Source organism: Coregonus lavaretus (assembly GCF_964263955.1).
Source record: "Coregonus lavaretus genome assembly, chromosome: 10".
Classification (NCBI taxonomy): Eukaryota; Metazoa; Chordata; class Actinopteri; order Salmoniformes; family Salmonidae; genus Coregonus; species Coregonus lavaretus.
The window spans coordinates 36,547,500-36,573,429 of record NC_139997.1 but is presented as its reverse complement, the minus strand read 5'-3'; the positions used below and the strand labels follow the sequence as shown (position 1 = coordinate 36,573,429).

Here is a 25,930-nt window from a genome sequence, read left to right as displayed (position 1 = left end):
TCAAGTGCAAACGTATATTAATGCAGCTTTTTAACCTCAAATTGGTGATTTTCAATCAATTGGGCAGAATTACAACATTTGCATGCCATCCCAAGCCTGGAAGGTATGCCATTTGAAAAACAAACATTTACTACTCAGATCTCTGGCACCCATCCATGCTACACAGCTTGACCCGATCTTACCCCAGCTTTGTTTACATGCTAACATTCATTGACTGTTAGCATGTAAACAAAGGTTTTGAGTGTATGAGCCAATCGCTTATAAAACAGCATAAATTAAATGTCTAATCCAGATAAGAACACACAGGCCCAAAGCTGCTAACAGAGTGAGGGGCAGCCAGTAGGAGTATGGGTAATGAGTTTTACTAGTCTACATAACAGTTGAGTTCACATAAGATTAGGCTTGGGCGATGTCAACTTTTGTCCTATCATGATTCTCTGCTTATATAAATTGCCCGATAGACGATGTTATCGCCCCCCTAGCGGCAACCCAAAATGTAAAATTAAAACATTTATAAAAAAAAAAAATTATATATATATATAAAAATAAATAAAAATCTATATATATATATATATTAAAGACAGCTAGCACGAGCTCGCATGCTATGGGCGGGACAAGAGGAACCATGACATTGATAAAAACTTGGGAGTATAGTGGAGCCAAATCTTTTCTAGTAGCCTATTCCACTCTGGTGTAGCTGTGGCACGAAACAGATATGATGGCCTATCTGAGTGCCTGTGTGCCGAAGCACGCAGATGGAGCGAGTGACATACAGTCAACGAGCCTTGCTGGCGCTGCCTGTGTGTCGTGTGATGGGTTGTAAATCATCATGGGCTGCAGTCTGCAAAGCAAGCAACTCTTCTGTCCTCAGAACTGGATAATTAAACTGATTTCACATCCTCCTCTCTTATTAGGCCTAGGGTAGTTGCACATTTCTAAAACAATATGGAAATAGGCCCAGGCCAACTATAGGCTAAACAGTTTTTTTCATAAGCTTTGCTCAGAAGTTTTCTTTTGACTTCTCATTTGCTTTTTCCATCTTGGTATGGTTTGCTCAATTTCACTTCTTGTGGCCTGAAATGTTTGTCATTCAAAATAAAGCTGTGATTGAGAATAGCATAGACTCTGACTTTCATAATTGTTCCCATTTAAAAGCTGCAACTGTTGGGAAATACTCTTCATAACTTTAAATGTGTCTTAATGCTTTAATGATATTTCAATTAGTAGGATTAGGCTTTTGTCCGTTTGTTTCGCAACGGCAAAGAGGGATTTTTTCCGGCCTCGCATGCCTCCTTTCTGTCTTATAATGCATAAGCTTTGCTCAACTGTAAGGTTTGTTCAAATTTCTCATTAGATTTTTCTATCTTGCTATTGTTCCATCTTTCTCATCACTTTAGGCCTACCATGTTTTTAGGTTATTCAAAAACCAAACAACTTTTCTGAGCCTAGAACACCATTAAAATAATTCATTGTTTGATCAAGAAATCCAGTGATATTCATATCAAAAGGAGATAAAATAGGAAATTAGGCTTTTAATTCACTATAAAAATAGCTATTGGCCCAGATCATCCAACATTTGCGAGAAGAAAAAAAACATTTTCTGACCGGACATTTTGTACGGCTTTGGTGAAACCCTTAGCTCTGTCTACATTGTTCTCTTGCATTCTGTAAATATAACATATTTATTGGAATATGCTATAGCAAATAGCAATTTACTCTGAATATCACCCATGCACTGCCTTGCCTGACTCGCTCTTTACTGCGTCGTGCCAGTCAAGTTGAAATGGGTTAGGTATCTTTTGTCACATCACGATGTCGTCACCATTGACGATGGTTGTCAATCGTCCTCGATAGACGATGCCATCGTAATATCGCCCAACCCTACATAACATATAGTTACCATAATAGACTACACTCATAAACAATGTTCCCTCAAATGTTTTTGGGCACTGAGCAAATTTCAGATCTGCTGAACGCAAACTTGAAAGTTGTGAAAATTCGATGCAACTTCCAGCTGGTGTTTACTGTGAACACTGAGGCTGTACCCGCTTTAAGTTACAGACAGTGGTCAAGTAGGCTACAGTGGCTATTTGATCATAATGTAGGCCTACCAGTGTGGTCTACCATCAGCCAATGTGTGGTGTTCAATGTAGGCCTACATTCCATGAGACATACAGGGCTTGTGATTAACCTGTTTATCCACTTGTCCTTCAGACCAGGAGGTGACTGAAAACGTTGTGTTGTTTGATGCAAGAAACCACTTTACAAAATAAAATGCATTATTATTCCCATACCATTACAGAGAATAAGACAAATTATGCTACCCTCTGCCTATTGGCTACTTAGCTTATTCAAAGCCGTCTCAAAATACAACACTGCCCCTTTAAGACAAATAAAAAAGCTCTTTACCTGATTAGAAATGTACACATTTTGTGCTCTTGTAGGAAGCAATCCCTCCCCCATTACTGACTACAAATGATCTATAAGTGGGCTAATAACTCACTAACTAGCAAAGGATATGAACAAATATGCACACGTGGCTACATGTAGCTCTAACTTTTATCTCAAAACAAGCGCATCTACTCACGACCCACGACCGCTCATGCTGTAAACACAGTCCAGTTCAAAGTGAATGGGACAGATCCATATATGGCAATGGTCTATTTGCATATAGGCCTACTGCAGCTCTGATTGGTTATGCGGCACCGGTCTGTGTAGAGTACGGGCTGAGTCGTGCGTGTCAATGGAATAGAATCCTACTCCAATGCGCTCTGCCTACAACAAAATCTCTTGCATAGTTAGTTAGTAGTAAGTGTTGCATACTAAGTGCTGCATACTAAGTCTAGTTCGTTTTGTTTCGGTATGTTGCATTGAAAGTGGCTAATATTGCATTGATTCGATCACAATTCTCACAGTAAAGAGAAATGTTGATAATGTTAACCTCTACGGGATCAGTGTCCCGTATACGGGAAGGTTGCGCTAACGTGCGCTAATGTGATTAGCATGACTGTTGTAAGTAACAGCAAACTTTCCAGGACATAGACATGTCTTATATGGGCAGAAAGCTTAAATTCTGGTTAATCTAACTGCAATGTCCAATTTACAGTAGCTATTACAGTGAAAAAATACTGTGCTATTGTTTGAGGAGAGTGCACAACAACAAAAAACGTATCACGGCAACTGGTTTGATACATTCACCTCTGAAGGTACAGAGAGGGAATTAAGTATTTGATCCCCTGCTGATTTTGTACGTTTGCCCACTGACAAAGACATGATCAGTCTATAATTTTAATGGTAGGTTTATTTGAAGAGTGAGAGACAGAATAACAAACAAAAAAATCCAGAAAAACGCATGTCAAAAATGTTATAAATTGATTTGCATTTTAATGAGGGAAATAAGTATTTGACCCCTCTGCAAAACATGACTTAGTACTTGCTGGCAAAACCCTTGTTGGCAATCACAGAGGTCAGACGTTTCTTGTAGTTGGTCACCAGGTTTACACACATCTCAGGAGGGATTTTGTCCCACTCCTCTTTGCAGATCTTCTCCAAGTCATTAAGGTTTCGAGGCTGATGTTTGGCAACTCGAACATTTAGCTCCCTCCACAGATTTTCTATGGGATTAAGGTCTGGAGACTGGCTAGGCCACTCCAGGACCTTAATGTGCTTCTTCTTGAGCCACTCCTTTGTTGCCTTGGCCGTGTGTTTTGGGTCATTGTCATGCTGGAATACCCATCCACGACCCATTTTCAATGCCCTGGCTGAGGGAAGGAGGTTCTCACCCAAGATTTGACAGTACATGGCGCCGTCCATCGTCCCTTTGATGCGGTGAAGTTGTCCTGTCCCCTTAGCAGAAAAACACCCCCAAAGCATAATGTTTTCACCTCCATGTTTGACGGTGGGGATGGTGTTCTTGGGGTCATAAGCAGCATTCATCCTCCTCCAAACACGGCAAGTTGAGTTGATGCCAAAGAGCTCCATTTTGGTCTCATCTGACCACAACACTTTGACCCAGTTCTCCTCTGAATCATTCAGATGTTCATTGGCAAACTTCAGACGGGCCTGTATATGTGCTTTCTTGAGCAGGGGGACCTTGCGGGCGCTGCAGGATTTCAGTCCTTCACGGCGTAGTGTGTTACCAATTGTTTTCTTGGTGACTATGGTCCCAGCTGCCTTGAGATTCCTCACCGTTCTCATGATCATTGCAACTCCACGAGGTGAGATCTTGCATGGAGCCCCAGGCCTAGGGAGATTGACAGTTACTTTGTGTTTCTTCCATTTGTGAATAATCGCACCAACTGTTGTCACCTTCTCACCAAGCTGCTTGGCGATGGTCGTGTAGCCCATTCCAGCCTTGTGTAGGTCTACAATCGTGTCCCTGACATCCTTGGAGAGCTCTTTGGTCTTGGCCATGGTGGAGAGTTTGGAATCTGATTGATTGATTGCTTCTGTGGACAGGTGTCTTTTATACAGGTAACAAACTGAGATTAGGAGCACTCCCTTTAAGAGGGTGCTCCTAATCTCAGCTCGTTACCTGTATAAAAGACACCTGGGAGCCAGAAATCTTTCTGATTGAGAGGGGGTCAAATACTTATTTCCCTCATTCAAATATAAATCAATTTATAACATTTTTGACATGCGTTTTTTTGTTGTTATTCTCTTTCTCACTGTTCAAATAAACCTACCATTAAAATTATAGACTGATAATTTCTTTGTCAGTGCGCAAACATACAAAATCAGCAGGGGATCTAATACTTTTTTCCCACACTGTAAATAATGTACTTACATTCAGTAATCTTGCTCTGATTTGTCATCCTAAGGGTCCCAGAGATAAAATGTAGCATAGTTCTGTTGGATAAAATCAATTTTTATATTCAAATGCAGGAACTGGGTTCTACAGTTTCAACCCCCGCTGTCTCTGGCTCCACGCCCGGCCATCTAGATGTGTGAAAGTTAGTGTATAAGCTAATGATCCATCATGTATGACATTCTTGGGAGTGTGTAAACTTGCATTTTGTATTACCATATCATTTTTGTATGTTCTCTATAGTTATGTACTTGAAAATGTATCAATTGACCAATTCGGCACATTTGGGCAGACTTGATACAAAATAGTCCAGTATTGCAATGCTTCACTGGATCAATCTGAAACTTTTCACACACACTGCAGCCATCTAGTGGCCAAAATCTAAATTGCGCCTAAACTGCAATAGTATATTATGGCCTTTATCTTGCATTTCAAAGTTGATGGAACAAAAAAATTTATAGAAAATGAATGTTTTTTTGTTTGTATTATCTTTTACTCGATCTAATGTGTTATATTCTCCGACATTAATTTCACATTTCCACAAACTTCAAAGTGTTTCCTTTCAAATGGTATCAAGAATATGCTTCCTGAGCTACAGGCAGTTAGATTTGGGTATATCATTTTAGGCGAAAAGTGAATAAAAGGGTACAATCCTTAAGAGGTTAACTAAGGGGGAAAACTCTAGAAAGTTGAGTGAAGTTCAATCTCGTGCTTCTCTGCGCGGGCTGATATTTATTCTGTGTGGCAGTCTGCACGTGGACGCAGCTTAGAGGGAACATTGCCCATAAACTACCAAGGAGAGTTCAGAGTAGGACTGGAGGCTACTTTCCTCTCATATACTTTCCTGTATGATGTCTCAGGCCCCCTCTCATTTTACATTTACATTTTAGTCATTTAGCAGACGCTCTTATCCAGAGCGACTTACAGTTAGTGAATACATTATTTTTTTTATACTGGCCCCCCGTGGGAATCAAACCCACAACCCTGGCGTTGCAAACGCCATGCTCTATCAACTGAGCTACATCCCTGCCGGCCATTCCCTCCCCTACCCTGGACGACGCTGGGCCAATTGTGCGCCGTCCATGAGTCTCCCGGTCGCGGCCGGCTGCGACAGAGCCTGGATTCGAACCAGGATCTCTAGTGGCACAGTTAGCACTGTGATGCAGTGCCTTAGACCCCTGCGCCACTCAGGAGTACAACCTACCTTCATCCTACCTACAAATAATCCTAGAAAGACGTGGACTACACAGTTTCTTCTGACCAGGTAAAACTCAGGGCCCTACACATAGTTGTACTACAGTTAGACTTGAGGGAAGTCGATGGTCTTGGCATAAAACGTCTTGGCACTTCCAGTGAAAGGTTAAGGTGATTACTGTACAGTACCATGCTTTTCTCCAACACCAGAGAGTTGTGTAAACACAACTTTTCCACTCAGGGTGTGTCCTCTCTGACCTCATCTGCCCTGTATTTTGTAAAGCTTTGCATCCCAGTCTTTTCTCATGCAAATAAAACCTCAAAGCCAAGATGTTCCTCTTTGAGGCAGAGCTCTTATTCACTGGCCTATTTACAAGTTTAATTCACACAAACCAAATGACAGAGGGGCAGATGAATGGAACCATAAGTCTGGTTTAAATCACATCACTTGTCGAGGCAGAAGTATAACGTGACAATCTTGGCATATAAACTACATATTAACAGTCAGACAGTCTCTCCACAGACGACTGTGAATGAGGTATGTCAGTGGTTGATGAGGGACTGGGGACTTACAGGTCAGCTGCAGTGTGGTTGTGCTGTAGGGGCTGGTTGAGGGTGGCAGGGGGCTTAGCCTGTTCCACTGGACCCTCCTCACGAGTCTGTCTCAGCAGCTCAAACAGTGGAGAATCCTGGGGAGAAACACACATGGAAGAGCATTTATAAGACAGGCTCTACAGCATTTCACACAGGGATTAAAGCATTACGAACACATCAACACTATGTAATACCAAGGTCATGGAACATGCTCCTAAAGTACAGGGGTCACGTTAATGCAGAATTCTTATTTTTCCACACAGGAAAAAAAACTAAAACCAGGGCGGGAGTCTGTCAGTGGCATTTGCGACGTGTTCCCAGCACACGCTCAGCTTGCGGCCATTGCTGTGGTCCTCCCTGTGTCCAGTATTCTCGCTGAAAGGGGATTCAGCTGCCAGAACCGAATTCTGACCAAGAAACGCTCTGGTATAGGCAGTGATCACCTGGAGACACTCATGCCAATTTCAAAATAGACATTTTTACTTTGCTAGGGCACGCACCATTTTTGACCAGGGTGCCGAAACGACAAAGGGGAGGGAGATGAGGAAGTAAGATGGGCTAACGTGCTGACTACACTGCTCGCGTTACGTGCGCGAGCATTGCAAAAAAAATTTTACACATACATGTTGTTCAAATCATTTCATCCAAACTGCTCGCGCGCATCTCCATAGCCAGGCGCTAAAATACACAACTTGGTTCTATTTTTTCCGCTTGACACGCTGCAAGTCCTGCCTCTCCCATCTCCTCATTGGTTTTTAGGAGCATATACCCACGTGGGTGATTGAAAGCTGAACTGAGGTCCACACTCCAGCCCAGTTGGTGGTGGTAATGCACCTTAAAGTTGGTTGCCAACCGCCATATAAAGTCCAAAGAAGAAGGAGACTGAAGGAGGAGAGATTCCTAGAAACTAACTAGGTTTACCATTTTATCTGTGGATTAATTGTCGGAGTAGAGGATCTTGTGCATTTCAGGTAAAATAACAACCCAATGTTTATATCCCAGGACAAATTAGCTAGCAACAGCAAGCTAGCTAGCTAAATGGCCATTAACTTTTAATGCGTTTCGACCTGTCCCCAAATTAATATCGGTGGTTCAGAGTTCGTTTTGATATTTCAACCGGCACTTGAGTACAAGCATATTGAGGCTATAATATCATTCAGATTAATAAATAATAAATAAAAATAATATGCCATTTAGCAGACGCTTTTATCCAAAGCGACTTACAGTCATGCGTGCATACATTTTTTTTTGTGTATGGGTGGTCCCGGGGATCGAACCCACTACCTTGGCGTTACAAGCGCCGTGCTCTACCAGTTGAGCTACAGAGGACCACATTAATGATTGTTGTATGTGACTATAATGACATAGGGTAAAGAAAACTATGTTTTCACATAGTACCCTCTTGAACTGACCCATATTTTCCTGCATTCTACAACACTGAGTGGACCCATGTATTTATTGTCAGTTTGTTTAATTAGAACGCAGGTGAAATATAATAAAAACACAGATTTCCGGAAGGGTCTGCATTTGGAAAACCCCTGAAGCAAACATTGACCATGAGTTCATTTGCATGTGTGCGCTAATGTATGGGAGCACCAGTTCAGTTGTTTTATGTGGAATTAACCTGTGTTTTCACTGTTATGTGCTCCACTGGTCCACATATCAGGACTGGAAATGACAGACACGGAACCCGCCTTCTTTAACGGTTATTCTACAGCCCAGCTGTGTCCTCAGTCTGCACTGAGGGAGGAAAACACTGAATGACTCTGGTTTCAGCTATTCCCTCAATCTCAAGTATGCTGTCCTGGCAAAGGGTACAACTGCAGGAGGGGAAAGAATTTGTCTGTTTTGACCTTACAGTCCTGAACATTCTGTGTTCTTATGGAACTAGCAGTTTATATTGCCCTACCCCCTCCTTAACAAGTTTTGACTATTGCCAGAGCCACTCTCAGGGTCAACAACATTGTTGAGCCTTCATCGGACCGTCAAGAATGGATGAATTCATCATTGACACATTTGAAAAATTGTCATGTTCCCCTGACTGTGTTCCTTCCTATAATAACAAACAACAGAATGTCAAACCTCTATTCAATGAGGCTAGCTTCATCCACAGGGTTAACAACCCCTGTACCCTGTTGCCATTGGTCGTGTTGGGTTGACCAGTGGAACATGGTCACTCCCTAGGTTTCATTGTCAGATCTTATCAGAAACATTATTCAATTTAATTATATTCATAGCTGTATGGAAGGGTGTGTGTGTTTATGAAAGTAGACCTACATGGTTATTTACAGTAAGACTATACCAGCAACTATATCCACCAACATAAAATAAGACCCAATGAGGCTGTTTGTCAAGCAGCATTGAGTGAAGATCAAAGGTGTGTTATTTTATTGAACACATGCATTTCCACATGTGCACACAAATACAAGCATACAGCACGTCTCTATCTGCGTCAGAGAAAACTGCACCTAGTCCCGTCTCATCTCGTTAGAGTCTGCACGCTCAGGCTTGCCATCACTGGAACCTTCCCCTTCCTGTTGTTCTGAGGCAGCTGCTCGCTGACACCAGACTAATAAAAAGTATTAGTCGAATAGAAAGTACACTGTGCTCTGGGGCTGACAGGAGAGTATGACTTAACTGACTCGTTTCGACAAATAGAGCAGTCAACTGAAAATGTCCACTGTTTGGGAGTAGGCTAGCTCTTAGATGAAAATCAAATATATAAATTAGCTTGAACGTTTGAATGACATTACAGCTCAACTAAATAAAGACAAAACAATAACCTACATACATTTAATTGATATTGACATTTTCATGAGATCCTGACAGAATGCTAAAGGAACAAAAACAAGCTAATAGGCCAACAAATGCTAATGTTTTTCCACACAATATCTAGAGCTACTTCAACCTGGGGGTATAAAGGGTTACTTCAACCTGGGGGTATAAAGGGTTACTTCAGCCTGGGGGTATAAAGGGTTACTTCAACCTGGGGGTATAAAGGGTTACTTCAACCTGGGGGTATAAAGGGTTACTTCAACCTGGGGGTATAAAGGGTTACTTCAACCTGGGGGTATAAAGGGTTACTTCAACCTGAGGGTATAAAGGGTTACTTCAACCTGGGGGTATAAAGGGTTACTTCAACCTGGGGGTATAAAGGGTTACTTCAACCTGGGGGTATAAAGGGTTACTTCAACCTGGGGGTATAAAGGGCCAGTGGCACGCCAGGCTCCTTTTCACCTAACACCAGATTTACTTAACAAAAGGCACATCAATAGGTGTTCCAGGTAAGTCATGACATAGCACAAGCGGCGGGGTGGGCCTTTCCCCTTTTGTTCTCTATTGCTCCTCAAGCAAGGGGGGAGGCCGATGACATCACAACTTCATCAAACCAACTCCTTGAATGCTCTACTCCTTGAAGTTTCCAGTTGTCTAAAAAACAATTTTGCTCAAAACATATCATTTTACCCTTTAGTGTGTGTACTTTAGTTTATTTATACTTGGTATATCACTTTAACAGGAACAGTTATTTAAAATTAAAATAAATCACTGGAGGATGTCTTTAAACGTTCAAAACACCACAACATCAACTCCGCCCGTCTCCCGCCAAGCCCAGCCAGAGACAAATCCCTCAGGTGATTACATAGCTAAAGCAGTCAGATGTGGGAGGGCCTTGGATGGGTGGTAGCCTACTCCTCCCAGTGTGTAAGCAAGCAGTCCGTTAAGCTTCAGTATGTGGTAGAGCTTCAAAACAGAAGACTGACTCCACTCCACTGACTTTTAGGCCTGGAAAGGCTGTATTTTGTGGCGGACAGGACAGACAGGCTGCAGCAAAGCCCGTCTGTCTACAAGTGTAGGGTCAGTAGGAGCACCATGCCCCAAGGGGCTGCAGCAGGATCAGACAGGAAGAGGGCTGCCAGAGGCCAGGAGGGACCCAGAGCCTCTCAGACGCTCAGCTCACAGACCCGAGGAGAGGCACGACTCCCCCCTCTCTCACTGGAGCAAGAAACACCACTGACTCTGGAGTGAGAGGAGAAATGCTCCAGACTCAGAGAAGCCAACATCAAGGCTGTTCATAACAGAGGACATAAAAATAGGCCTGGGATCTTATAATTCCGTGACACATTGTACACTTACCAGTGGATTAACTGAGAGGACTGGTCTTGTCTTTTTGGATACAAGCACAGGTATTGATGGAGTTACTTGCTGTTCTTTTTAAAACACTGGACATGGTGGTGTTCGCATGAGCACATTGTTATGCTTATGAACATTGGATAGGAGTGAAAGTGTGGTTATTTTTTTCGAACTAGTATTCTCTAATGCTGGGGGAAGATGCTAACTCTTAAAGGGAAATTACATAGATAACATCAACTGATGTGTACCCCTGCAATTAAGGACAATTTAGTCCTCTATTCCTTAGAATTATCTTGTACAAGTGATCGCTGCTTTCCACAACAACATTCCCATTGTTGTATTGACATTCATATCCACTCCTCTCTAAAGATGAATAACAGCACTCTAGAGACTGATGGCATTAGTGCTCTTGGCTTGAGCCAAACCAACACGAGCTGTATTAAGAGTGATGGCTTCAAGTACACCCTGTACATCTCGGTTTTCAGCCTGGTCTTCATAGTCGGGCTGCTCTTCAACATGGCTGCCATGTACATCTTCGCCTGCACACTGAAGTTGCGCAACGAGACCACCACCTACATGATGAACCTGGTGGTGTCCGACCTGCTCTTTGTCCTCACCCTGCCCTTCAGGATCTTCTACTTTATCAACCAGGATTGGCCGTTCGGCAGGGGGCTCTGCCAGCTTTCTGTCTCCCTATTCTACACCAACATGTACGGCAGCATTCTCTTCCTCACTTGCATCAGTGTGGACCGCTTCCTGGCCATCGTCCACCCATTCCGATCACAGGCGTTGCGGACGAAACGGAACGCCAAGCTGGCCTGCTGCGCTGTGTGGGTGTTGGTGCTGTCTGGCAGCCTTCCGACAGGCTTCCTCCTCGACACCACCTCGCTCAGGAACGAAAACTCCTCTGTCAACTACTGCTTTGAGAACTTCTCCAACAAGCAGTGGAAGTCCAGTCTGTCCAAGGTGGTGGTGTTTATTGAGACGGTGGGATTCCTGATTCCATTGTTAGTCAACATCTTCTGCTCCGTTTCGGTCCTCCAGACACTGCGCCAGCCCCAGGCCATCAGCCGCGGGGGCCAGCTCAACAAGAGCAACATCCTGAGGATGATCGTGGTCCATCTCCTCATCTTCTGCTTCTGCTTCATCCCCTACAATGTCAACCTGGTGTTCTATGCCCTGGTCCGCACCAAGCTGCTGAAGGGCTGCGTTGTGGAGTCGGTGGTGAGGACCATCTACCCCATCGCGCTCTGCATTGCGGTCACCAACTGCTGTTTCGACCCCGTCATCTACTACTTCACCTCCGAGACCATCCAGAACTCCATCAAACGTAAGTCTATGGCAATTCGCAACAAGAATAAGCTGGGCAAGGGTCTTCAGACAGACACGCTGCAGAGCCAGAGCATCATGCAGAACAACCTGAGGACTCTGAGCGACAAAGTATTTTACAACGAGTCCACTGTGTGACGTCATCACCCACATGAGCCACCTTGATGAGGCATCAGTGCGATATTTGACATCAATATTTCAGTGAGCCAATATTTGGTGCAACACGCCCAGATGATCGGAGCTAACAGATGGGAGATGAGTGGTCTTGAGTGGATTCTATAGGAACCATGGCATCACAGGAACAAAGTGAGCAAACCCTAAAGTGCAGTTGCATTAAGGGTACCATCCAGTGACTCAGCTCTGAGTGTTGTCGTGTTAAAGGGATACTTTGGAATTTTGGCTAGCATGCTAGCAGAAACCCATAGACTTCCAGTCATTGTGCAAATGCTAGTTAGCACTGGCTCGCGAAACTACCTCTTACTTCCTTCATACTGGACACAGAAACATAAAAAATGGTATCCACAAGTTCATCTGACTCTGGGGAAGTAGATAAAAGGGCCTCATTGCCAAAATGAGGGGAGAAACCCTGGAGTGTGGTGCTACGGATTTAGAAAAATATATATAAAAAAAGTGTGAACATTTACCCACAACACACTTTGTGACTTGTCAAACAGTGACTGGGGTCTCTAAATGTTGTTTGATTGAAAAACTTTTGATACCAGACAGTTGTCAAACAGTGTTTTTCCTGTGACTAAGTACAGTAGATTAAAAACTAAAATGATGAAATAGCACTATAGTGCAAGACATTTGACTTGCAACCTATTTCTCCCAATAGTGATGGTGCCTTGAATGAATAAAAAGTAAGCAAGCAAGTTCTCATCTGTTTTGTTAAGTCACTATGAAGAGATGTCGGTAAATGTATGATATTACCCAGGTTTACCTTTGCACGCCACATATTGATTTGTGGGTAATAAACAGAGTGAGATATTTAGATCATTTTACAAACGTAGGTGGTTATCAGTCTTTCAGATGTATGACATTGCCTCACTAGCGTAGCAATAATACCTTCTACCTTGCTCACATGAATCAAACAACTTAAAACAACAAATAGCTAGCGCACACAGAACCCACCTCAAACCATTGCCAAGCATGACAAAGGACGTCTGGCTAGCTTATGATAACGGGTTGAATCATTATTTTAAGGAGTGGCACACCATAACCAATGTCGCCTTAGAGACCATAACAATGACTAAGAGTGTGAAACAAAAACAGAGTAAGAAAGTGGATTTAAGCCTGATCTAAGATCACTGGTTGGTTATTTTACATAGAAAACCCCCAAAGTTAAACCAAAGAGAAAAGGCTATGAACACATTCTGGCCCTGTTAAGCAACATAGAATACCAGACTATCATATCCGAGGGCTATAACCTGAAGAAAACTGCTCTTCAACAGCATCAGCCATGTGGGAAATGTGAGAAACATCTGGGCTGTTATACAGCCAGAGGGCAGAGGCATAGCTACCAGTGGTGGGTGGGTGGCCAAAATGTACAACAAAGTAAAAAAGTCAACAAATAACTAAATCAACACTGAAGGATTATGGGAAAGAAAAACTGCTCAATGCTAAGTATTTCAGGCCATCAACATATTATTCATAGATTGGGCATTTCATATCAGGGTTTCTTGTCAACGCCATGTAAGAAGGTGATACATTTGAGCAATCTATGGCTTTACTATGAGAAGAACATTCCCATTCTCTCAGCTGACAGACACACTGCTCTTCTTCACTAATCACTCATCTGATGGGAAGGATTGTGAAACCAAAGCAGTCGAGTGAGCACACGCTTTTGTGGGGAAAGTGTGCAGATTGTTGGGCTTTGGCACCAATCCTCAAAACATACAAGAGGTGATGTGAACACAAAACAAGCCAAACAGGCCTAAACATCCATAAACACTGGAAGAGTGATGTTGTTTCTGTCAGTTACAGTACTCAGCATACAGCCTAATTAAAAACACTGACACTACATAAAATGTGTAAATGTATAGAAGACAACAGGCACCAGAGGAAAACTGTCTTATGTGGAGACTTAACTAGCAGCTCCAGGATATTGCCTTGCTTCAATTATAATGCCATACCAGTTAACTGGTCAATGAGACGCATTGAGAGGGTTGGGACAGTGACGGTGAGGTTAAACACCACTATTGATTCAGTGTAACCAGAGGACAGAATGTGTGTATGTGTGTGTCGGAGAGAGATTGTATAAAGGTGTCCGAACGTAGGCGTAAACTGAAATGGTTATCTTAGACCCTTCATTTCAAATGGACCAAGAACACAGCCAAATCAAACCGAGCACCATTTCAGTAGAGGACTGAGGCTGGACACCAAAATACGATATTTCCTTTGAAAACGACTTACCGTGGAGTAAGAGAATCTTGGATTATCACAATCTTTCCAAAACATAAGTGAATGTCTTCATGTACTCAATAACCAGCTTGCACTCAAAATATGACACTTTACACACACAATTCTTATAGCCTCAAAAGATGGGAAAATCTGAAGTGTCATTTAAGACAGTTTTGTGCATGGGTTTTACAGAAATATCCTTGTTTCTGAGTTTCAAATCCCTGAAGAAACTATTAAGATATTGTGCAGCTAAGAATATTAGGCTATAGATGTTCTAGTCTATAGAGATTGTAAGAGTTCCTTTTCCAAGGAACTAGGAAGGAGAGACACTAAGGAAAAAGGCTTGTTCTCCAGGGTAACACTAAGTGCATCAAGTCTGGGGATTTCTAAATATTTTCTCTGCCTGGAGCATGTGCTTGAGTTTCTCTGAAAGACACACACACTACTCTTGGGAGGAATTTGACTGCCATCTTCTTTCCTAGTAAATCACAGACGAACTCCAGATAGTCCTACAGTTAGATTCTATGTCAAATCTGACATGAGGCTTAACAAGAGCTCTCTGTTCACAGCAGAAAACAAAAGTGACAGTGGTCATGGAAATGACACTAGATGGCATGCTAATCTCTATTGGAAAGCACTACATTGCATTTGCAAATCAACCATTAACAAATGTGGGACGATTATTTTCTACAGGATATTGAAGTTATTTACATACCTTAGTCACAGTGGGCCCATACTTGCTTGCGTACATTAGAATTTACAAAAAAAAAAAACGTGCATCAGACAATTATAATTCTAACGTAGATGCACGTGAAAAAAACCTACGTTAGATGTTTCCATTACATAACCTGAGATGCGTGATTTGAAAGCTTCTTCTATCGCCAACATGACTAGCAAAATTATTAAATACAATCTTACAGTGTTAGGCTTTCACAAGGCAATTCAGAGAAACAGATCATCATTTTGGTGCGCATAGAAAGGAGTCATAAGCGCGTGGCAAACTTAAAACTTTTTTCACAATAAACAAGCATATGCTCATTCTGTTCAGAACAACCCAGCGTATGACGTCATCTTGTAACTGTACCTCAAACATGATAATCATAAAACGTTGACACTGTATATGGCATGAGTTTTATGATTTGGAGATGTGAAGTGCACATTTGGACTTGCTTGTATGACAAAGCAGTATTTATTATAATCCTCAACAATTCATCTTTCAAAATACATAGTCATCTTAATTTACAGCATTTCCCCTAACTAAAAAAAACAAACATTTGTTGCCCAATTACCAGGAGGGATCGGGCAACTTGTCGCACGCGGTGCTCAAGTTCAGAACGGCTGCCAGTCAAAACCCATACAGTGCTATGAAGCGCAGAGCCAAAGCTCTGACGTCATGTATAGCATGTTACTGTACAGGCGCTTATTAGTGCCCAAATCTGCCATTTTCAACCCGTATACGGGTACAAGTGTAAAGGGTTAACACTTTACTGTATATCCACCAACCAATGGTATTTCTTAAAATAGGTCAATTTGGCCTATCTCAAGTGCCAATATTGCATGATGTATCCTTGACTAAGCTACTAACATTAGACAAAATTCAAAAAGGCATGTTTTCGCATATGACAAAATCCCAAGTTTCTGCTCATCCATTTTACACACATCCATGTGCTTTTACAGGAAAAAGATAAAAGGAGGTCTATACAACATTTAAGTTTACCATACATCGTTAAAAAACAAACATTGAAGAGCCTTATGGACTTGTCAAATGGCTGTGATGTACCGTCATCATCATTGGCACACATCGGCCCGCTAAAGCGGTTGACTAAAACTATAGTTCACATTCACCGTGGGGTCGAGCCCCCCTTGCGTCAAATATTTTTGTTTAAGGAAAACACTTCACTGCTGGTCCTTGATGCATATAACGTATGTGACGAAGTGGATGATAGCAATGCATATAAAACTTTGTACATGTACATTTATGTAGGCTAACTCACTAATATACACTCAGTGGCCAGTTTATTCACGAAAATGGTTCGCTTCTACAGACAGTGAGTCAGGTGGCATTGGCTTGCTATATAAAGCAGGCAGACAGGCATCGAGGCATTCAGTTACTCATCGATTGAACGTTAGAATGGGCAAAACAAGTGACTTAAGAGACTGAGCGCAGTATGATCGTCGGGTGCGCCGGTTCCAGTAAATAACGGCGCAGTACAACAGTGGTGTGCAGAATGGCATCTCGGAACGCACAACGTCAGTCCTTGTCACGGACGGACTATTGCAGCAGACGACCACATGGGGTTCCACTCCTATCAGCAAAAAACAAGAAGAAGTGGCTCCAGTGGGTACGCGATCACCAACACTGGACAATTGAGGAGTGGAAAAACATAACCTGGTCTGACGAGTCCCGGTTCCTGTTGCGTCATGCTGATGGCAGTCAGGATTTGGCGTACGCAGCATGAGTCCATGGCCCCATCCTGCCTGGTGTCAACAGTACTGACTGGTGGCGGTGTAATGGTGTGGGGAATGGTTTCCTGGCACACGTTAGGTCCCTTGATACCAATGGAGCAACATTTCAACGCCACACCTTGTAGAATCCATGCCACGAAGAATTCAGGCTGTTCTGGAGGCAAAAAGGAAGGTCCGACCATGTACTAGAAGGGTGTACCTAATAAACTGGCTACTGAGTGTATGTAAGGGATAATCAACGAGGGGCTATGCGTACTATGGAAAATAATGCACAACGTGGAAGGTTCAGTGGGGAAAAAAGGATTTAGTCAGCCACCAATTGTGCAAGTTCTCCCACTTAAAAAGATGAGAGAGGCCTGTAATTTTCATCATAGGTACACGTCAACTATGACAGACAAAATGAGAAAAAAAAATCCAGAAATTCACATTGTAGGATTTTTAATGAATTTATTTGCAAATTATGGTGGAAAATAACTATTTGGTCAATAACAAAAGTTTCTCAATACTTTGTTATATACCCTTTGTTGGCAATGACACAGGTCAAACGTTTTCTGTAAATCTTCACAAGGTTTTCACACACTGTTGCTGGTATTTTGGCCCATTCCTCCATGCAGATCTCCTCTAGAGCAGTGATGTTTTGGGGCTGTCGCTGGGCAACACGGACTTTCAACTCCCTCCAAAGATTTTCTATGGGGTTGAGATCTGGAGACTGGCTAGGCCACTCCAGGACCTTGAAATGCTTCTTACGAAGCCACTCCTTCGTTGCCCGGGCGGTGTGTTTGGGATCATTGTCATGTTGAAAGACCCAGCCACGTTTCATCTTCAATGCCCTTGCTGATGGAAGGAGGTTTTCACTCAAAATCTCACGATACATGGCCCCATTCATTCTTTCCTTTACACGGATCAGTCGTCCTGGTCCCTTTACTGAAAAACAGCCCCAAAGCATGATGTTTCCACCCCCATGCTTCACAGTAGGTATGGTGTTCTTTGGATGCAACTCAGCATTCTTTGTCCTCCAAACACGACGAGTTGAGTTTTTACCAAAAAGTTCTATTTTGGTTTCATCTGACCATATGACATTCTCCCAATCCTCTTCTGGATCATCCAAATGCACTCTAGCAAACTTCAGACGGGCCTGGACATGTACTGGCTTAAGCAGGGGGACACGTCTGGCACTGCAGGATTTGAGTCCCTGGCGGCGTAGTGTGTTACTGATGGTAGGCTTTGTTACTTTGGTCCCAGCTCTCTGCAGGTCATTCACTAGGTCCCCCCGTGTGGTTCTGGGATTTTTGCTCACCGTTCTTGTGATCATTTTGACCCCACGGGGTGAGATCTTGCGTGGAGCCCCAGATCGAGGGAGATTATCAGTATGTCTTCCATTTCCTAACAATTGCTCCCACAGTTGATTTCTTCAAACCAAGCTGCTTACCTATTGCAGATTCAGTCTTCCCAGCCTGGTGCAGGTCTACAATTTTGTTTCTGGTGTCCTTTGACAGCTCTTTGGTCTTGGCCATAGTGGAGTTTGGAGTGTGACTGTTTGAGGTTGTGGACAGGTGTCTTTTATACTGATAACAAGTTCAAACAGGTGCCATTAATACAGGTAACGAGTGGAGGACAGAGGAGCCTCTTAAAGAAGAAGTTACAGGTCTGTGAGAGCCAGAAATCTTGCTTGTTTGTAGGTGACCAAATACTTATTTTCCACCATAATTTGCAAATAAATTCATAAAAAATCCTACAATGTGATTTTCTGGAAAAAAAAATCTCAATTTGTCTGTCATAGTTGATGTGTACCTATGATGAAAATTACAGGCCTCTCTCATCTTTTTAAGTGGGAGAACTTGCACAATTGGTGGCTGACTAAATACTTTTTTCCCCCACTGTATATGTGCTTTCTTGAGCAGGGGGACCTTGCGGGCGCTGCAGGATTTCAGTCCTTCACGGCGTAGTGTGTTACCAATTGTTTTCTTGGTGACTATGGTCCCAGCTGCCTTGAGATAATTGACAAGATCCTCCCGTGTAGTTCTGGGCTGATTCCTCACCGTTCTCATGATCATTGCAACTCCACAAGGTGAGATCTTGCATGGAGCCCCAGGCCGAGGGAGATTGACAGTTCTTTTGTGTTTCTTCCATTTGCGAATAATCGCACCAAATGTTGTCACCTTCTCACCAAGCTGCTTGGCGATGGTCTTGTAGCCCATTCCAGCCTTGTGTAGGTCTACAATCTTGTCCCTGACATCCTTGGAGAGCTCTTTGGTCTTGGCCATGGTGGAGAGTTTGGAATCTGATTGATTGATTGCGTCTGTGGACAGGTGTCTTTTATACAGGTAACAAGCTGAGATTAGGAGCACTCCCTTTAAGAGTGTGCTCCTAATCTCAGCTCGTTACCTGTATAAAAGACACCTGGGAGCCAGAAATCTTTCTGATTGAGAGGGGGTCAAATACTTATTTCCCTCATTAAAATGCAAATCAATTTCTAACATTTTTGACATGTGTTTTTCTGGATTTTGTTGTTGTTATTCTGTCTCTCACTGTTCAAATAAACCTACCATTAAAATTATAGACTGATCATTTCTTTGTCAGTGGGCAAACATACAAAATCAGCAGGGGATCAAATACTTTTTTCCCCTCACTATATGTCAACGATTTTAATTGGCTGATGCACAGTTTGAGACAGAAAAAAAGTTTTAACTTACAACTTTTTCTAATGTTCAGAAGTATGGACCCAGTGGGTTTTACAAGTAGGGAGAACAGTTACTGGGATGGAAAATTCCCTTTGCATTGACCAGGTGTGTGTTTGCGTGTGAGAGGGGTTGTAGACTTTTCCATTAGATTCAAAGTAACTCCAATCCTGCTGTGCAAGCAGACTACTCTCAAGATCACCAGTGTGCAAATATAAAAAATTCATAAAGAGTATGAGTCTAATTAAGTGTATATCTGCTGCATGTTAAACTGCTGGAACAGTAGGTACAGTATCTAGCCCTATTTTTCATCATATTCCCTTATTTTCTCCCCAGACATGAGGGAGACAAAGCAATGAGGTGCAACCAGAAAGACCAAAGCTATCCATGGATTTGAGGAACCAGACAGAGGTGGTGGCCCTCTCCCACCCGCTCTTCCCTACTGTACCGTTGACGTCAGCTACCGCTTCACCTTCTACCAGGAGTCCTACAGCGTCATCTTCCTGCTGGGGTTGGCCACCAACGGGCTGGCCCTGCGCAGACTGTGGCTCTCCCCCTGCACCCTCACCAGCACCGCCATCTACATGGCCAACCTATCTGCTGCAGACCTGTTCTTCGTGTTGTCCCTGCCCCTGGGGATCTACTACTACCACAAGGCCCAGGCCCACTCCCAGGCTCTGCCTACCCCCTGGACCCCTGGAGAGATGTTCTGTCAGCTGACCTTCACCCTTAAGTAGCCTGTATGGAGGGATCTTCTTTCTGGTCTGTGTCGCTGTTGACAGCTACGTTGCTGTGGTGCACCCTCTGGTGGTGCCCCCTCGCAGGCTGTGTGCGGCGCAGCTGCTGAGCGGAGGGATCTCTGTGGTGGTGCTGGGGCGCAGCGTGGCCCTGCCTCTGCTGCGCTCTGCCGCGGCACACTGCCCTGCCTTCTAGACCCGTCGTCCCAGCGCAACTTAATCTTCCTGGCCAGCTCTGCTGCTGTTCTTCAGCTACTGTAGCGCGCTGCGGGTGCTCCGCCAGCCCCAACACCACTCCCACTCGCAGCGCCGCAGCCACCAGCGCACCCTCATCATCTACTGGGTGCCTTTCTGCTCTGCTTCATCCCCAACCACCTTAACCTGCTGGGCTACATCCCTGACCCACGTGGGCTGTGGCCTGGCCCACCAAGGCCCTGCACCCAGTGGTGCTGCCTCAACCTACTCATCTACTAATTCTCCTCCAGCCTGGTGCATAAGGAGCCAAAACAGCAGCGTGGGAAGTAGCCAGTGATGAGGACCACCATTTGGACTGGCCTCAAAGAGATCATCTATTAAATTCTATTAAAATGTGATCTATACTTGTATACATTAATAATAAAGTCCCTCTGACTAGGGATGCAAAGCGAGGGTATAAAACTTGAAACTACCAGTAAACTACCAGAATTGTGGTATCTTTCAAGGATTTTATGTACTCTATCAGAAGACAGAGACCCTTTTGATTATTACAGGTCTCTAATTATCTATGTCCTGAAGAGTGCCCTTATCACCTGTAAAGAAAAAAAGAATGACGAATCTGTAAAACATGATCATAAATATAAACCAAATTAGTGCGTTCCACTGGCATTTAACATGAGGGTTTCAGCATGAAATATATATTCTTCCATTATTTTTTTACACTTATTTATTTGACTATGTAAATATGTATTTGTTGTCAATGTTTTGGCATTAAAATGGTGGCAGTTGTGACAAAGTCAAGTTGGAAGAGTTGCAGAGTTAATTGCCATTATTTTTTAATTGATTAGGCTATTTTCTACTGAACCATATGTTCAGCTACTAGAAACTCATGGACAATATGGATACAAAAAAATATATACAGTGCATTCGGAAAGTATTCAGACCCCTTGACTTTTTCCACATTTCGTTATGTTACAGCCATATTCAAAAATGGATTTAAAAAACAAACATGTTCCTCATCAATCTACACACAACACCTCATAATGAAAAGCGAAAACAGGTTTTTAGTAATGTTGACCAAAAAATTAAAAATACAAACTTACTTACATAAGTGTTTGGGCCCTTTGCTATGAGACTCGAAATTGAGCTCAGGTGCATCCTGTTTCCATTGATCATCCTTGAGATGTTTCTACAACTTCATTGGAGTCCACCTGTGGTAAATTCAATTGATTGGACATGATTTGGAATGGCACACACCTGTCTGTATAAGGTCCCACAGTTGACAGTGCATGTCAGAGCAAAAACTAAGCCATGAAGTCGAAGGAATTGTCCGTAGAGCTCCAAGACAGGATTGTGTTGAGGCACAGATCTGGGGAAGGGTACCAAAACATTTCTGCAGCATTGAAGGTCCCCAAGTACACATTGGCCTCCATCATTCTTAAATGGAAGAAGTTTGGAACCACCGAGACTTTTCCTAGAGCTGGCCGCCTGGCCAAACTGAGCAATCGGGGGAGAAAAGCCTTGGTCAGGGAGGTGACCAAGAACCAGATGGTCACTCTGACAGAGCTCCAGAGTTCCTCTGTGGAGATTGGAGAACCTTCCAGAAGGACAACCATCTCTGCAGCACTCCACCAATCAGGCCTTTATGGTAGCGGCCAGACGGAAGCCACTCCTCAGTAAAAGGCACATGACAGCCCGCTTGGAGTTCGCCAAAAGGCACCTAAAGGACTCTCAGACCATGAGAAACAAGATTCTCTGGTCTGATGAAACCAAGATTGAACTCTTTGGCCTAAATGCCAAGCGTCATGTCTGGAGGAAACCTGGCGCCATCCCTACGGTGAAGCATGGTGGTGTCAGCATCATGCTGTGGGGATGTTTTTCAGCGGCAGGGACTGCGAGACTAGTCAGGATCGAGGGAAAGATGAACGGAGCAAAGAACAGAGAGATCCTTGATGAAAACCTGCTCCAGAGTGCTAAGGACCTCAGACTGGGGCGAAGGTTCACCTTCCAACAGGACAACAACCCTAAGCACACAGCCAAGACAACGCAGGAGTGGCTTAGGGACAAGTCTCTGAATGTCCTTGAGTGGCCCAGCCAGAGCCCAGACTTGAACCCGATCAAACATCTCTGGAGAGACCTGAAAATAGCTGTGCAGCGATGCTCCCCATCCAACCTGACAGAGCTTGAGACGATCTGCAGAGAAAAATGGGAGAAACTTCCCAAAAACAGGTGTGCCAAGCTTGTAGCGTCATACCCAAAAAGACTTGCGGCTGTAATCGCTGCCAAAGGTGCTTCAACAAAGTACTGAGCAAAGGGTCTGAATACTTATGTAAATATGACATCAGTTTTGTATTTTTAATACATTTGCAAACATTTCTAAAAACCTATTTTTGCTTTGTCATTATGGGGTATTGTGTGTAGATTGAGGAGGGAAAAAAACAATTTAATCAATTTTAGAACAACTAAATGTGGAAAATGTCAAGGGGTCTGAATAGTTTGAGTGCCTTCAGAAAGTATTCATACCCCTTGACTTATCCCACATTTTGTTGTGTTACAGACAATAAAAAATGTATTAAATATTTATTTTTTTACCCATCTACACACACAAAACCTTATAATGGCAAAGTGAAAACATGTTTCTGAAAATGTTGGCAAATTTATAGAAAATGAAATACAGAAATCTCATTTACATATGTATTCACACCCCCGAGTTAATACTTTGTAGAAGGACCTTTGGCAGCGATTACAGCTGTGAGTCTTTCTGGGCAAGTCATTAAGAGCTTTCCACACCTGGATTGTGCAACATTTGCCCATTATTCTTTTCAAAATTCTTCAAGCTCTGTCAAATTGGTTGTTAATCATTGCTAGACAACCATTTTCAAGTCTTGCCATAGATTTTCAAGCAGTTTTAGGTCAAAACAAACTCGGCCACTCAGGAATATTCACTGTTTTCTTGGTAAGCAATTCCAGTGTATATTTGCCATTGTGTTTTAGGTTATTGTCCTGCTGAATGGTGAATTCAAATCAAATCAAATTTTATTTGTCACATGCGCCGAATACAACAGGTGTAGACCTTAGTGAAATGCTTACTTACAAGTCCTTAACCAACAATGCAGTTTTAAGAAAGAATACCAACCCCCCCCCAAAAAATCACAAAAAACTACAATATAAAATTATACAAAATAAAAGTAACAAATAATTAAAGAGCAGCAGTAAAAATGACAATAGCGAGGCTATATACAGGGGGTACCTGTACCGAGTCAATGTGAGGGGGCACCGGTTAGTCAAGGTAATTGAGGTAATATGTACATGTAGGTAGAGTTATTCAAGTGACTATGCGTAGATAATAAACAGAGAGTAGCAGCAGCATAAAAGGGTGGGGGTTGCAATGCAAATAGTCTGGGTAGTCATTTGATTAGATGTTCAGGAGTCTTATGGCTTGGGGGTAGAAGCTGTTTAGAAGCCTCTTGGACCCAGACTTGGCGCTCCGGTACCGCTTGCCGTGCGGTAGCAAAGAGAACAGTCTATGACTAGGGTGGCTGGAGTCTTTGACAATTTTTAGGGCCTTCCTCTGACACCGCCTGGTATAGAGGTCCTGGATGGCAGGAAGCTTGGCCCCAGTGATGTACTGGGCCGTACGCACTACCCTCTGTAGTGCCTTGCGGTCGGAGGCAGAGCAGTTGCCATACCAGGCAGTGATGCAACCAGTCAGGATGCTCTCGATGGTGCAGCTGTAGAACCTTTTGAGGATCTGAGGACCTATGCCAAATCTTTTCAGTCTCCTTAGGGGGAATAGGTTTTGTCGTGCCCTCTTCACAACTGTCTTGGTGTGCTTGGACCATGTTAGTTTGTTGGTGATGTGGACACCAAGGAACTTGAAGCTCTCAACCTGTTCCACTACAGCCCCGTCGATGAGAATGGGGGAGTGCTCGATCCTCTTTTTTTTCCTGTAGTCCACAATCATCTCCTTTTTCTTGATCACGTTGAGGGAGAGGTTGTTGTCCTGGCACCACACGGCCAGGTCTCTGACCTCCTCCCTATAGGCGGTCTCATCGTTGTCGGTGATCAGGCCTACCACTGTTGTGTCGTTGGCAAACTTAATGATGGTGTTGGAGTCGTGCCTGGCCATGCAGTCATGAGTGAACAGGGAGTACAGGAGGGGACTGAGCACACACCCCTGAGGGGCCCCCGTGTTGAGGATCAGCGTGGCGGATGTGTTGTTACCTACACTTAGCACCTGGGGGCGGCCCGTCAGGAAGTCCAGGATCCAGTTGCAGAGGGAGGTGTTTAGTCCCAGGGTCAGCTTAGTGATGAGCTTTGAGGGCACTATGGTGTTGAACGCTGAGCTGTAGTCAATGAATAGCATTCTAACATAGGTGTTCCTTTTGTCCAGGTGTGAAAGGGCAGTGTGGAGCGCAATAGAGATTGCATCATCTGTGGATCTGTTGGGGCGGTATGCAAATTGGAGTGGGTCTAGGGTTTCTGGGATAATGGTGTTGATATGAGCCATGACCAGCCTTTCAAAACACTTCATGGCTACAGATGTGAGTGCTACGGGTCGGTAGTCATTTAGGCAGGTTACCTTAGTGGTCTTGGGCACAGGGACTATGGTGGTCTGCTTGAAACATGTTGGTATTACAGACTCAGACAGGGAGAGGTTGAAAATGTCAGTGAAGGCACTTACCAGTTGGTCAGCGCATGCTCGGAGTACACGTCCTGGTAATACGTCTGGCCCTGCGGTCTTGTGAATGTTGACCTGTTTAAAGGTCTTACTCACATCGGCTACGGAGAGCGTGATCACACAGTCATCCGGAACAGCTGATGCTCTCATGCATGTTTCAGTGTTACTTGCCTCGAAGCGAGCATAGAAGTAATTTAGCTCGTCTGGTAGGCTTGTGTCACTGGGCAGCTCGCGGCTGTGCTTCCCTTTCTAGTCTGTAATAGGTTGCAAGCCCTGCCACATTCGACGAGCGTCGGAGCCGGTGTAATATGATTTGATCTTAGTCCTGTATTGACGCTTTGCCTGTTTGATGGTTCGTCGGAGGGCATAGCAGGATTTCTTATTAGCTTCCGGGTTAGAGTCCCGCTCCTTCAAAGCAGCAGCTCTACCCTTTAGCTCAGTGTAAATGTTGCCTGTAATCCATGGCTTCTGGTTGGGGTATGTACGTACAGTCACTGTGGGGCCGACGTCATCAACGCACTTATAATAATAATAATAATATGCCATTTAGCAGACGCTTTTATCCAAAGCGACTTACAGTCATGCGTGCATACATTTTTGTGTATTGGTGGTCCCGGGGATCGAACCCACTACCTTGGCGTTACAAGCGCCGTGCTCTACCAGCTGAGCTACAGAGGACCACTTATTGATGAAGCCAGTGACTGATGTGGTGTACTCC

General features: G+C 43.6%; 1 protein-coding gene and 2 pseudogenes across 4 annotated transcripts in view; 2 read left to right on the top strand and 1 right to left on the bottom strand.

The window, feature by feature from the left end:
* LOC311136314 (retinoblastoma-associated protein-like) overlaps positions 1 to 25,930 on the bottom strand; it is a 51,110-nt pseudogene that overhangs the window by 5,929 nt on the left and 19,251 nt on the right. Inside the window, exon 15 of the transcript XR_014615431.1 lies at positions 6,575 to 6,690. The product of XR_014615431.1 is annotated as a retinoblastoma-associated protein-like (transcript). The remainder of the gene's footprint in view (positions 1 to 6,574; positions 6,691 to 25,930) is intronic.
* Positions 10,314 to 21,331, top strand: LOC311136466 (lysophosphatidic acid receptor 6-like). Of its 2 annotated transcripts, XM_084170603.1 has the most exons (2): positions 10,316 to 12,056; positions 19,936 to 21,331. In XM_084170603.1, the coding sequence occupies exons 1-2, from the start codon at positions 10,967 to 10,969 to the stop codon at positions 19,956 to 19,958; spliced, it is 1,113 nt and encodes a 370-aa protein (XP_084026729.1). In that variant the 5' UTR covers positions 10,316 to 10,966; the 3' UTR covers positions 19,959 to 21,331. The 2 variants fall into 2 exon arrangements, with proteins under 2 accessions (XP_084026728.1, XP_084026729.1); XM_084170602.1 differs by lacking the exon at positions 19,936 to 21,331 and having other exon boundaries at positions 10,314 to 15,210.
* Positions 20,049 to 20,833, top strand: LOC311135762 (lysophosphatidic acid receptor 6-like; annotated as a pseudogene). The gene has a single exon. The product of its transcript is annotated as a lysophosphatidic acid receptor 6-like (transcript).

Bases quoted from the DNA above. Each gene is read 5' to 3' on its own strand.
- LOC311136466 (XM_084170602.1), top strand. From the start codon at position 10,967: ATGTGTACCCCTGCAATTAAGGACAATTTAGTCCTCTATTCCTTAGAA.